Genomic DNA, 13589 nt, shown 5'->3' with positions numbered 1-13589 from the left:
AGTGGGAGTAACGCTTAACCAATAATCTTGAGAGCTAACACATAATATCTGCTTTTGCTGTCTTCCTTCTCTCCACCCCCGTGAGTGAGTCACCCTCCCTCTCTCACTTTGATCAGTAGGAATAACAAAGCTATGCAAAGTCGCTTTGATAAAAGGAACAGTTAGTAAGGATTCAATTTGCTTTATTGGATTAATCCAGACCATATGATGATTTGGGATTTTATCGTATAACCTGACATCTTGTACCTATCATTCTTAGGGAAGTATTTCATTAAAATGGACTTTAAGGAGCAATGGAATGCTTGGATATGGCAAGTATTATATGTTTTTTACCTTGGATATTTGGGAAGGGTCTGTGCTCAGTTACACTATACCATTGTGGAGGAATCTGAACCTGGGACACTTATAGGAAATGTGGCTCTCGATCTGGGGTTGAATGTTGATCAGATTTTTGAGCGGAGACTGAGACTGGGATCTGAAGAAAGCAAGAGATATTTTGTATTTCGACTGGAAACTGGAGATCTGCTACTGAATGAAAAGATAGACAGAGAGAGTCTGTGTGGTCTCAGCTCGAGCTGCTTGTTGCCTGTAGAACTGATAATAGAAAAGCCTTTAGAGTTATTCCGTTTGTTTATTGAGGTTTTGGACATAAATGATAATTCTCCTCATTTTATAAATAATGAGAGACTAATAAAAATAGCTGAACTTGCAGCTCCCGGGTTGAGGTTCCCTTTAGAGAATGCCATAGACCAAGATGTAGGCACTAATGCTGTAAGTTCATATGAGATGAGTCCAAGTCAGTACTTTTCACTTAATGTCAAGCAATTAAAAGATGGCAAGCTTTTTCCAGAATTAATATTAGAGAATGCTTTAGACAGAGAGGAAATAGCAGAACACCACCTTATATTGACTGCATTCGATGGTGGCCATCCAGTTAGATCAGGGACAACAAAAATCACTGTGCAGGTCTTAGATAATAATGATAATCCTCCAACATTTGATCAGCCCGTTTATAAGATTAGTCTATTAGAAAATATTATGCCAGGTACCTTGTTGATTAAGCTCAATGCTACTGATATGGATGAAGGTCCAAACAGTGAAATAGAGTACTCTCTGGAGGACCACAGTTTCAGTTCAGCAGGGAAATTGTTCAAGCTTGATCCATATACTGGAGAGATTCATGTTCAGGGCAGGATTGATTTTGAAGAATCCAGTTTTTATGAAATCTATGTAAGAGCAAGAGATAAAGGTGTTCCAGTTATGGAAGGACATTGTGTCATTCAAGTAGAAATTGAAGATTCCAATGACAATGCCCCTGAAGTTTATGTGACTTCCCTTGAAAACTCAATACCAGAAAATACACCTATTGGCACTGTAGTGGGACTGTTTAACATAATAGATCGTGATTCCGGCAAAAATGGAGAAGTGCACGTAGAAATACCGGCAGGGATTCCTTTTAAATTTAAATCATTTGAAAATCACTATTCTTTGATCACAGATGGTGTTTTAGACAGAGAAATTAAACCTCAGTACACCATATACTTAGTTGCCACTGATTTAGGCTTGCCACCAATGAATACAAAAAGAACCATTGTGCTAAATATCTCAGATGTCAACGATAATCCTCCTGTTTTTTCACACCATCATTTCAATGCCTACATATATGAGAATAACATTCCAGGAATTTTACTTTGCAATTTGTTTGCTACTGATGCAGATGAAGGTGAAAATTCTCAACTCCGGTTTTCTGTATCAGAAACCTATATTGCAGGCTCACCAATATCTTCCTACATATATATCAATGAAAACAATGGTAAAGTGTATGCACAGCGGTCTTTCAATTATGAGTATATACAACTTTTAGAGGTTACAGTTTTTGTTGAAGATCAAGGGTCACCAAAACTGAGGTCAAATGCCACCCTTTATATATTTATATTAGATCAAAATGACAACCATCCCAAAATCCTATACCCAGTTTTGACTAGAGAAGCCATTGAGCATCAAAGAATACCTCGTCCTGTGTCTGCAGGTTATTTGATCACCAAAATAACAGCTGTAGATGCTGACTCAGGTTATAATGCCTGGCTTTCCTATAGCATTTTAGAGTCATCTGATCCTTCCATGTTTAAAGTGGCTCCACATACAGGGGAAATAAGAATGATGAGAAGCTTGCTTGAGTCTGATGAAAGTTTATACACCATTTTGGTTCTAGTTAGGGACAATGGAGATCCAGCCTTATCGAGCACAGCTACAGTCTACGTTTCCTTTGATGAGGTGGTACATGATGAAACTCCTAAGTCACAGGACTATCAAACAGCTCAGAATGAGCCATCAGACATAACCTTATATTTGATAATATCACTTGCTGCCGTCAGTACAGTATCAGTCATCACATTCATTGTTCTGACAGTAAGGTGTTTAAGGACAAATAATGACCAAGGGGGCTGCAAATGCTTTGGTGGATCTGAACCAAATGACTTCCAGTGTCACCATCAACCAACTCTTCAGTTGACTTCAGATGGTACCCTAAAATACATGGAGGTTAAAACCTTGACAAGGCCTACAAATCAATGTTATAGTACCTGCATATCACCTGCCTTAGAAAGGACTGATTTCACCTTCCTAAGACCACTGGATTTTCCTCAGCTAAGGGATATACTGAATGATGAGGAGTCCTTCTCCATAAATAGTGAGTTCAGCGATGTGATTCAGGTGAGGAATAATAATCAGAATGTTGGATATTTTCATTCCTGAAATATATTTCCTAATTTAAAGGGATTCTCCAGATTATTATACTCATTTTATATAGTCTGGTATTAAATTCTAAGTTCCTAAACCCTCAGCTCAGGATCCTCATCCCTTGGTTAGTGGGGATAGCAAATATATGATCTCTCATTTTGGAGGAACTTTTTTGTTCTTCAATACATATGTAGATAACTCATTGGTTTGAATACGCAATGATTAGTGGGGCTCTGCATGTTTAGATCCTCAATGATCACTAGGAAGAGCCAGGAGAAGTACATAACTGAGTGCTTCACCTGGGAACTGGCTGCTCTACCTGTCTTACTGCATAAGATGGGCTTCGTAGACTAACAATAGAAACCAACTCCAGCAATGTGATGGGAAGTACAGCCAGCCGGGTAAGAAGCACTCAACCTATCGCTTCTTCCCACTAGTGATTGGTGCATGTAGACCCTGACGAAAACTTTTTTTAAAATATTTTTGTGACATCTCAAAAGTTTTTTAAAAAGTGACAGTAATGCATAAGTAATCTCTCTGAAGGGAAGTTTAGAACATTTATGGCCAGGTTTACCCACAGATCACTTGGGGTCTTGGCAGGGATGTGATTAACCTACTGTCAAGAGACCTTTCTAACAAGTAGTTGTTTAAAGTGGAGAAACCCTTTAAAAAGGCTTGCATAAACTGTATTTAATGTGATTTAATAGTATATAAATGTAATCATTGGCCAAAATCTGACTAACATTTACTTGTTTCCCTCTGAAGTCTATACAGATGATTTACTGTAGATATACTGTATGCAACACAACACATTTTATTCCAACCATGTTTTTATAGGAATTTGTTTGTGTCAAGAAATAAAAAATAATTTGCATATGAACATGCATATTAATGTGTTACTTCAAAGTCGACTATGTTTTTCCATTATAGCTTTACAAGACTTGCTACTGGCACTGCTATGAATCCCCTAAAGACATGATTTATATTCTATGTGACTCCCTGCCATGAGCTGTCTTACTGTTTTAAGTATGAACTTGGGATGACATGATATATGACATTGTTGTGTATTCTGTGTTGTCAGGTCTTTATGGTACTTAACATGCTTTAGAGGATGCTTTAGAGACTATTTCCAGTATAAATGCAAAAGCAGCTGTTTTAAGAGATGTGAGAACCGGGATGAAACTAAAATGTATGCTAGAGACTTCATCACAGGTGTAAGTCATGAAATACACTTAATATGGGTGGGCAGGGGACATTGTTACCTGCCTTGCTCCGCCGCATCTGTTGTTTCCCAGGCCACCAGTTTTCCGCCACTCTCCGCTGCTGTGTCATCTTCTTCACAACTTCCGCTGATGTGCTGTTCTGGCGAGAAATGGCTGCTCGGCATACACAGTACTATACTCTCTATGCTGACAGTGGCGCAGAACAGTGGACAGCCGGGAGCCTGGGAACCAGCATTTGTGTCAGTGCGGCACAGGTAAGTATATAGCACTGCCATGTCCCCCCGCAGCCCTGGTAACATTAGAGATAAGAAGTTAGATAGTTTAAGCTGGACAACCCCTTTGAAGTTAGATGTTATGCATTGCTCACCGCAACCAATCACACAGCTCAGCTTTCATTTTACCACAGCAATATGATAAATAAAAGCTGAGCCCTGATTGGTTGCTATAGGCAACAAAGAGAATCTTATTACATGAAAACTTGATAACTCTCAGTTATTCATTGTGGGTCTTCAAACTTATCATTGTGGGTCTTCAAACTTATCATGAGACGTCCTCCTGCTAGGACAATGTGTAACGCACCCAGGTCTGCAGTTGTCCACTAGAGCAGCACTTTACAAACTGTGAGGTGTAGTTTCCTGGTGAAATGTGAAGTGCATCAAACATTTACTGTGGAGGGCACAGGGGAGCTGCTAAGTCTGGGTTCACACTGCGTTTTTGCAATCCGCTCTTTTCATCCATTTTTTGCAAAAAACGGATGGAAAAAACGGATGCATTAGTGTGCATCTGTTTTGATCCGTTTTTCCATTGACTTCCATTGTAAAAAAAAACTGATCAAAACGGATCCGTTTTTTTTTTACGGACGCAAAAACGTAGCTGACACTACGTTAAAAAAACGGATCCGGACACTAATGCATCCGTTTTTTTCCATCCGTTTTTCATCCGTTTTTTTTTTGCAAAAAACGGATGAAAAAAAACGATTGCAAAAACGCAGTGTGAACCCAGCCTAAGGAGCTACAGCAGAGGAGGGAGGTCCTGTCCCTCCTCCTCCATCTAGACCCTTGAGATATGTAGAGCCCCCTTATCTATACATATACCAACTCCACCTGACTGTGAATAGGCAAGGCCTCAGCCAAACAACTATTGTGCTGCTGTTAATGTTGTTGTATACATTTGGGCATACATCCTGTTTGATCTTAGCTCAAGCATATGGCTGCATTTTCCACAGCTGGTAGAATATGCCTCATATGAAAAATATGTCTTCAGTGATTCCTCTTATTACCTATAGTTATGTAAAAACTGAAACTCTGAAGTACTGGTATTAAGTTAAAGGGGTATTCTGGTCAGGTAAAATACATATTGAATAATCCCCCCACCGGCAGACTAACAGGTCGTTCCATACTTGTTATTATCGGTCTTCTTTCTCCATTTTTGAGCTGCTGCTTTCTGCAGCTTTACTCTTCCTCTGTCCGCCCCCCCCCCCCCCCTTCTGCTAAAACATTGTCTCTGGTCCACTGTTTATGTAGTCTGTAATACTAGAAGGGTTAATCACTGTGAGGTCACCAGAAACTTGATCTCAAATTAACCCTCTTGGCATAACAGAGTGAAGAGACAGCCAACCAGGGGCACTGCTTACATGAGCCATATTGGAAAGGAGGAAGGGAAGTGAATAGCTCACACAGTTTTCTGTGTCTTCAGCAGAAAACAGGAGGGCGGATGATTCAACATGTACTTTACCTGAGCAGAATACCCCTTTAAACATGCCCCAGTTTTACCTATTGCTCTCTGGCCTTTTTAGTAGACATAAACTGATCAATGGATATTTAGTAAGCAGTCTTACAATAAGAATATCCTGTTGCCCATAGCAACCAATCACAGCTGTTTTGAAATATCTATGAGCTCTGGTAAAATAAAAATTGATCTGTGATTAGTTGCTATGGGCAACAAAGAACATTTCTGTCCCCAGACTCCGTGATAAATCTACTTCTGGGTTTCCTGTTTATCTGACTTTAAAGGTATAAATGTAATGATTCCCCATCAGTGTAATGTCTTCTGTGTAGGGTAAAACTAATGAAATAGTATAATCTGGGTTTGGAAGGAAGATTGGACATTTTTCAGTGCTCTCTGTATAGTAAGGAGCAAACTTTTCTCAACCCACCATCACATTTGTATGCTTTTGTCACTCATGTCCTGGAAACCTTTTTCTTATTTCCTTTTGTTAAGTATTCTACCTTTGTATATTGAAACAACAAAAAAGAGAGAGAGCAGGGGTGCTCCCTGGTGCGATATCACTGGTGGGGTGGGGGGTGGGATGTGGGGTAATACCACTCGCCTGAGTTGGTTGTGCAACGGTATAGGCACAACTCTACTCAGCGCTTCAGTACCTGCGTCAACGCAGCTCCTCCGGGGGTGCCACTATAAAAATAGTGGTGTAGAGAAATTCCTAGGTTTGGATCCTGGCTGGGATCGATGGACCGTATTACCCCCTTTGCGGTAGAGCGCTGGAGACTATTATTCCAATGGTCAAGGTGTCACAAAACATCCAGTATCCAGTCCGTTACTGGATGTTTTGTGACACCTTGACCATTGGAATAATAGTCTCCAGTACTCTACCGCAAAGGGAGTAATACGGGCCATTGATCCCAGCCAGGATCCAAACCTAAGACCTTTGTATATTAAAATCCCAAATCTTTTACCATTTTACTTTGATGCCCTTAGAACCTACGTATAAGTTGTGGCTCATGCATTTTACCGTGTAGCTGCTAAAGAACACAGAGTGGGAAAACTTGTGCATTTGTAACTGTGACATTCTGTGTGACGTAAGTGATGTGTGGTACAAACATTTGTGTGTGTGTGGTATGGGGACTGACTCTGGGGTGCATCTAACTTATATTGAGAAATGTATGTGTAAAATTAAGTGCAATAGCTCTTTACAGTGTTCCCACACTATATAAAAAACAGCTGTTGTGTAATTGGCCAATGTTTAAGATTACCTACCTATGATCATGATCATTAATTCCGGCCGTAGGTAGTGTTAAACAACGGCAGTTATCTGTACAGCATGTGAACATAGCCTTAGGGAAGTGCTAGACTTGACAGGTAGAAGGATGGAGAGAACAACCAGTTGGGTAGAGGGGGGAAAGAGGGACTGCTGCATTATGGTGTGGGTTTTACTGCTAAGGTAGAAGTGGTTATTGACGCAGTGTGGCATGTGGATGTGTGAATGTCTATGGAATAACAACTGTGGAACATCTTCTCTTATATCTTTGTGATGTGTAAAGAGAGCTGTTAAAGAAGAAGTAGTATATTCAATGAAAACTCTATACAGTCTATAGTCATTTGTGAGGCTTCAAGTTTTTGCTAGTTTAATACCTTAATACTTAACCCCTTAATGATGAATGACAGGTGAATCATTTACTATGTAGCTTTTTTCTAGGAGAAAAACAATTATATTTCCACTAGGTGGATGAAATAATACTGTTGGCCAGAAGAGGGCAGACATGGCATCTAAATAAAAAGAAATGCTTTAATACTAGGTCTGCTCTTATCGTCTCTGAGCTCTCCTCCCCCTGGCTCAGTGGAACATCCACCCATTCTCTTCTCTCAAACAAAGAAGAGCTGGTGCTTCGATGAAAACCTTGTGGATTATTTTATTGCAACCTTGTTATTTTTTACCCCACATGATGTCATTCTACACATCAGGCTAATGGGATCATAAATGACCTGTGCACCATCAGAAATTAAGGAGCAACATTGAGATATGGACTACAGAAGCAGCTCAAAGGCTTGGAAATGGCAAGTAGTCTGCTGCTTTCTCCTTTGTAGCTGGGGCTGGGTCTCTGGGCAGCTGCGATATTCTATTGTTGAGGAGTCTGAACCAGGGACATTGGTAGGAAATGTAGCTCAGGATTTGGGTGTGAAACGTTCAGAGATAGCTCATCGTAAGTTACATTTCGAGGCAGAGAAAAACGAGTATTTTGTTCTATATAGAGAAAATGGAGCTTTGATTGTGAAGGAGAGGATTGATAGGGAGAGTCTGTGTGGATCTAGTGCCCGCTGTATGATGCAGATAGAGGTTGTAGCTGAAAACCCATTGGAGCTTTTCAATGTGGAAATAGAAATTCTAGATATTAATGATAATTCTCCTACATTTTCAAGCAATTATCGCACACTAAAAATTTCAGAATTGTTTTCAGGTCTTGGTGCCCAATTTGCTTTAGAAAATGCAGAGGATTTAGATGTCGGTGTGAATGAAGTCAGTCAGTATACATTGAATACAAATCCTTATTTCTCTTTGTCTGTAAAGAATCGTAAAGATGGAACGCTCATCCCTCAGCTGATACTAGAAAAGGTTTTAGATAGAGAAGAAAAAGCAGAACATAACCTGATTCTCACAGCTATAGATGGAGGAGAACCAGCCAGATCAGGGACCTGCAGAATAACAATCGTTGTATTAGATATTAATGATAACCCTCCAGTCTTCAATCAGTCAGTGTATAAGATTAGTTTAAAGGAAAATCCACCATTGCATTCAGTTATTCTGACACTGAATGCAACAGATTTAGATGAGGGTGAAAATGGTGAAATCCAGTATTATTTTGATGATCACACATCTAAATCTTCGAGGCAATTGTTTGATTTAAATGAACAAAATGGAGAAATTTTTGTAAAAGGTATTTTGGATTTTGAAGACATAAATTTTTATGAATTATATATCAAATCAGTAGATAAAGGAACACCACCCTTGGAAGGTAATTGCCTGGTTCATGTAGATGTTGAAGATGTAAATGACAATGCCCCAGAAATTTCTCTTACCTCTATGGCAAATATCATTCCTGAAAATGCACCTCTAGGTACTGCTGTTGTATTCATTAATGTGAGAGACAAAGATTCTGGGAAAAATGGAGAGATAAAACTGGACTTATCACAAAATGTACCTTTTAAAATTAAACATATGAAAAACCGCTATGCATTGGTCACAGATGAAAATCTGGATAGAGAGGAAACCCCCCAATACACTATAGAGCTGACAGCCTCGGATTTAGGGTCTCCTCCTCTATACAGTAAGACAAGCGTCACCCTCAGGGTGTCAGATATTAATGATAATGCTCCAGTGTTCACACAGGCTACTTATAATGCTTTCATTATGGAGAACAGTGACCCGGGGACTCTTCTATGTACAGTATCTGCTACTGACCTAGATGAGGGGGTTAATTCTGATCTGGTCTACTCCATAGTTGAGCGTCAGATTGATGGCTCCTCTGTATCCTCCTTTGTTTACATCCATTCTAATGATGGGAATATATACGCTCAGCGTTCCTTTGACTATGAGCAGATCCAGGTATTACAGATCACCATAAAGGTAGAAGACTCAGGGTCTCCGCAGTTATCTTCCACTGTTCCCGTCTTTATCTTCATTCTGGATAGAAATGACAATCCCCCCACTCTGCTGTATCCAGAGCACTCTGAGGACCTCATTGTTCAAGAGAGGATCCCAAAGTCTACAAGTGCCGGATATCTGGTGACCAAACTGTCGGCAGTGGATCTGGACTCTGGTCACAATGCCTGGCTGCTCTTTACTCTCATTGACCCCATCAATTATTCATCATTTCAAGTGTCTAAACACACAGGAGAGGTGAGGACTGTGCGAGGATTACAGGAAAGCGAGAACATGGAGCAACAACTTGTCATCTCTATCAGTGATCAGGGGAATCCTCCATTATCCACCACAGTGACTGTACTGGTCAGTATAGCAGATGAGGTTGTAGTGGAAAGACCCAAATCTGGGGACTTCCTGACCAATTCCAAACCCCCCTCAGATATGACTCTGTATTTAATCATTTCCCTGGTGGCCATCAGCTTAGTGTCACTTGTCACCTTCATGATATTATTGGTGAGATGTCTGAGGAAGGACAGCTATGATTACACCAGTAGTTGTTGTATTCTTGGTGGATCCCAATCCAAACCCTACACAGACCAGTATCAGCCAGCTCTGTACCTGAACACTGACGGGACCTTAAAATACATGGAGGTGAGGATGGTTCCTCCAGGATCCCAGGGGCAGAGTTACCAAACTCATTTACCCCCAGCCCCGGAGCCACAAGATTTCAGTATTGTGCAGCCGTTCCATTTTCCTGAATTGAAGGACATAGGTCAGAATGTATCTGCAGAGGAGAGTTGCTCAAATGATCCTGGCAATGTAAGTTACTATTTTCTTAATTATTTCTATTTTCATTGTCATTTGGTAAAATGGATTTAACACATATTATCTGAATTACGTGCAAGTTACTGGTTCATTGATTTTTCTTTTTTACCTCTATTATTTTTGACTTTTCTTTTTTTGAAAAAAAAAAAAAAATTGCCAGGAGACCTGGTGCTGCAACATTTTGCAAAAGAGATAAAAATAGGCTGAATGGCTTTTCAGATCAAATCAGTTATATTTTTTATACTGGCTGTTTTCATGATCATTTTGATATGTATTTAATATGAGATAGCTCATGGACTTACTTTAATTTAGTTACCAAACTAGTTAACTTCCAGCCACAGAACAAGATTGTGACTTTTTGAGGCCTCTAGGCATTTTTTGTGAATGTGTTCTAATCATGCTAGTGTTTTGCCACGACCCCACAATATCTTTTTGACCGTTTGACAGCTGTTGGTATGAATGGACTTCATTTCAAGGCCAAATAATGTCCATTATTTCGAAATGGACTACTGATATGACAGCCATCCAACAAAACGGCCATCAAACGGCAACATGTTGTGCTTAAACTATAATTTCCTTTACTGAACTGTTCATGTTACTGTAATTAAGATTTTAATTAGTAATATAATAGTTTATTGCCAATTATAATGAAAATATTGGGAAAACTCTGGGAAAATATTGGAAAAACTTGATTTTCATGATCATGAAAAAAAAAGGCTACTTCTGTATATTAAATATTTCCTGGCATTGCAGATGGAAATGTATCAGGTGAAATAACATTAGATTTCACATTGTCTGAACTTCTTTTCTTTTCTCACATCTATTATATCCCTTCAGTATCATAACACTCTAGAGTTACCACTCTAGAACAGACCAGCTAATGCTCCTTGCATATATATATATATATATATATATAAAATTTCACACATTTAATGTCAATATTCATCACTAGTGATGAGCGAATAGTGAGATATTCGAATATTCGATATTCGTACGAATATCCCGCGAATATTCGATCGAATATTCGATCCCATTAAAGTCTATGGGAACAAGTATTCGAGTGAAAAACATCTATTTGACCATTTGGAGGGTGAAACCGGAAGCTGGGGGATTTGAACGCTTATCATATATTTATCGAATATTCGCGGGATATTCGTATGAATATCGAATGTTCGAATATCTCACTATTCGATCGAATATCTATTCGATCGAACAGTATTCGCTCATCACTATTCATCACTGTGGTTTGGTTATATTATACTTTTATTTCATACATTTGCAGTTATCATTAAATGAGTCAGTAAGAATTGTAGTTATAATCGTTAAAATATTTACTAAATCATTACTATTCTTAAAGTCTATTACTGTCTATTACTCCTGATTTGCCTGTCCTTATATTTATTTTCTTAAGGCTATGTTCCCACACAGTAAGAGACCAGCCGTTCCGTGACTCCGGTCGGGTCACGGAACGGCCGGTATCTGCCCGGATCATCCCAGCCGGTACTTAAGTATCTGCCGGATGATCTTTCCCGCCGCAGAGCTCTTATGCAGGCGCATCATCGCGCACGCCCGCATCAGAGCTTCCCATAGCACACAATAAAGCGAGCAGCCGGAGCACCACACGGGATCCCGGCCGGAGCGTGTACGATGTGTATACACTCCGGCCGGGATCCCATTGAAAATAAGGCATTGTTCCACCCCGCAAAAAGTGCGGCCGTTGTTGCCGATGGCAACAACGGACGTACTTTTACGTAGTGTGAACATAGCCTAAGTGAGTACTGATCTGCAAGATTTGTGCTCGCTTACAGAGCCTATTACACGGTGCGGTAATCATGCAGCCAGGGATGCACAAACATGGTTAGTGATGTTCGTACAGCCCTTTGCTTTAATCAGCCGTGCATCTCTTATTACATAGAGGATTATTTTTTGACATGTTGAAAGACATTGATCAACTCACAAGCAATGGTTAGCTTGCCCGTCTGCTTATTGCTGGCTTTATTACACAGATATTTCAGAGATATCTGCCTGCTATGTGCAAATATACTGCAAATGTACAGTATATGCTTTATATGAATAAGAGATGTACTATAGAAACAGGTATAACCTGCCTCTACTGATCATAGCCCGAATGGCTTATACAAATACTAACATACTGCAATAACCAGGTAGCTCCCTTTGTAACTTATCTACAGTGCGGGAATAAGAAAGGATCTTGAATGATGTTATACAACTTAACTTTGTTTTTAGGAAAAGAGATGGTGCTGTAAGGTAGAGTTCACTTGTAGGACCAATGATAAATGGGCGGCCTATAAAGGTCAGATAGAGGTGCAAACAATGAAAACTAGGAAGGGAGGAAAATTGGGAGAATGCAAACACTTTATCACTGTTCACAGACATAGTCACTGTTAAATACATGGTGCTGGCAAGACATGAAGGGGCTAAAGTGCCAATGGGGTACAATACAGGCATGCATATGTGAGTGGTGAGGCATCTATATGCATCAGTACGATACATGCTTTTTGTTAAGCCCTACACCAACAGCAGAAAAGAACATACAGGAAGAAGGGCTCTTGTCAAAGGCTGGGGTCCCTGCTTCTCTACAGTACTTAGAGCAGTGATGCATATACTATATGCAGCGCTGCTCACTCATTATTGTACATTTGCCTGACACACGGAATGTGTGCAGAGACTGGGTACTGTATGCTTTGCCACTCTATATTCACTGGGCTGAGTATTATGTATCTGACCCTGCCAGTACTAAGTGAGTGGTGATGGATAGCAGTGCTGCTCAGCATACAGGATTAGGGAGCCCTGCCCTTCCTGCTTCTGTACATGCTTTCTATGGCATGCTACTGTAATATAGCAAACGGTTTTCCAAAAATGAAGCATGCCACCAAACAAGTTGTCACAATATATATTTATCTTTATTTTATTATTTCAAACGGCTTTGCAGTTAAATCTTGAGACATCTACACTTTGACAAATAGCTATAGATATAGATTTGGAAAGCATTGGACAATTAGAATAAATGTGTAACATATTGTGAATCTCTGCTTTATATCAAACCATATGCTTCACAGTGCTGTAAAAAATATAAGTTTAAAATACAGATGGCCAATATTGAAAAGGAGGGAAGTTGTATGTTCAAAGATATATTATTATAACGCAAAAACCCATGTGTTGTACTTTAAAGTTAGTTTAAAGGGTTTGTCTGATGAGCAGAAGACAGCTAAATTCTTCTGCTTGCTGACGCTCTTTTCTTCTCTCCCCCTTCCAAAATGTTGGGGGCCAGGGGCAAAATCGCGATCATTGCCACAATGTCAAAAAGCTGCCCAATATCTCATATGTATAGCAGCTTATCCCCCCTCCCAACATGTCAGAAGGCGCACTTCCAATATGTAGGACCTCAGACCCCAACCCCTTTA

The 13589-nt window shown here is 39.8% G+C and overlaps 2 protein-coding genes across 2 annotated transcripts; both read left to right on the top strand.

Annotated features, from left to right (window-relative positions):
- Positions 1-276: 276 nt before the first annotated feature.
- Positions 277-2754, top strand: LOC138778117 (protocadherin gamma-C5-like). Its single transcript, XM_069956402.1, has one exon. It carries the CDS (start codon positions 277-279, stop codon positions 2752-2754), a length of 2478 nt encoding a protein of 825 aa, XP_069812503.1.
- A 4965-nt stretch (positions 2755-7719) lies between these two features.
- On the top strand, positions 7720-10218 carry LOC138777985 (protocadherin gamma-C5-like). Its single transcript, XM_069956353.1, has one exon. The coding sequence runs from the start codon at positions 7720-7722 to the stop codon at positions 10216-10218; it is 2499 nt and encodes an 832-aa protein (XP_069812454.1).
- Positions 10219-13589: the final 3371 nt, after the last annotated feature.

This window comes from Dendropsophus ebraccatus, chromosome 1, assembly GCF_027789765.1.
Source record: "Dendropsophus ebraccatus isolate aDenEbr1 chromosome 1, aDenEbr1.pat, whole genome shotgun sequence".
NCBI classification, from domain to species: Eukaryota; Metazoa; Chordata; class Amphibia; order Anura; family Hylidae; genus Dendropsophus; species Dendropsophus ebraccatus.
Note: the sequence above shows the minus strand (reverse complement) of the source record. Positions and strands in the feature narration are given on the sequence as shown.

Excerpts from the sequence above, each read along its gene's own strand:
- LOC138777985 (XM_069956353.1), top strand. The coding sequence starts at position 7,720 with ATGGACTACAGAAGCAGCTCAAAGGCTTGGAAATGGCAAGTAGTCTGC.
- LOC138778117 (XM_069956402.1), top strand. The coding sequence starts at position 277 with ATGGACTTTAAGGAGCAATGGAATGCTTGGATATGGCAAGTATTATAT.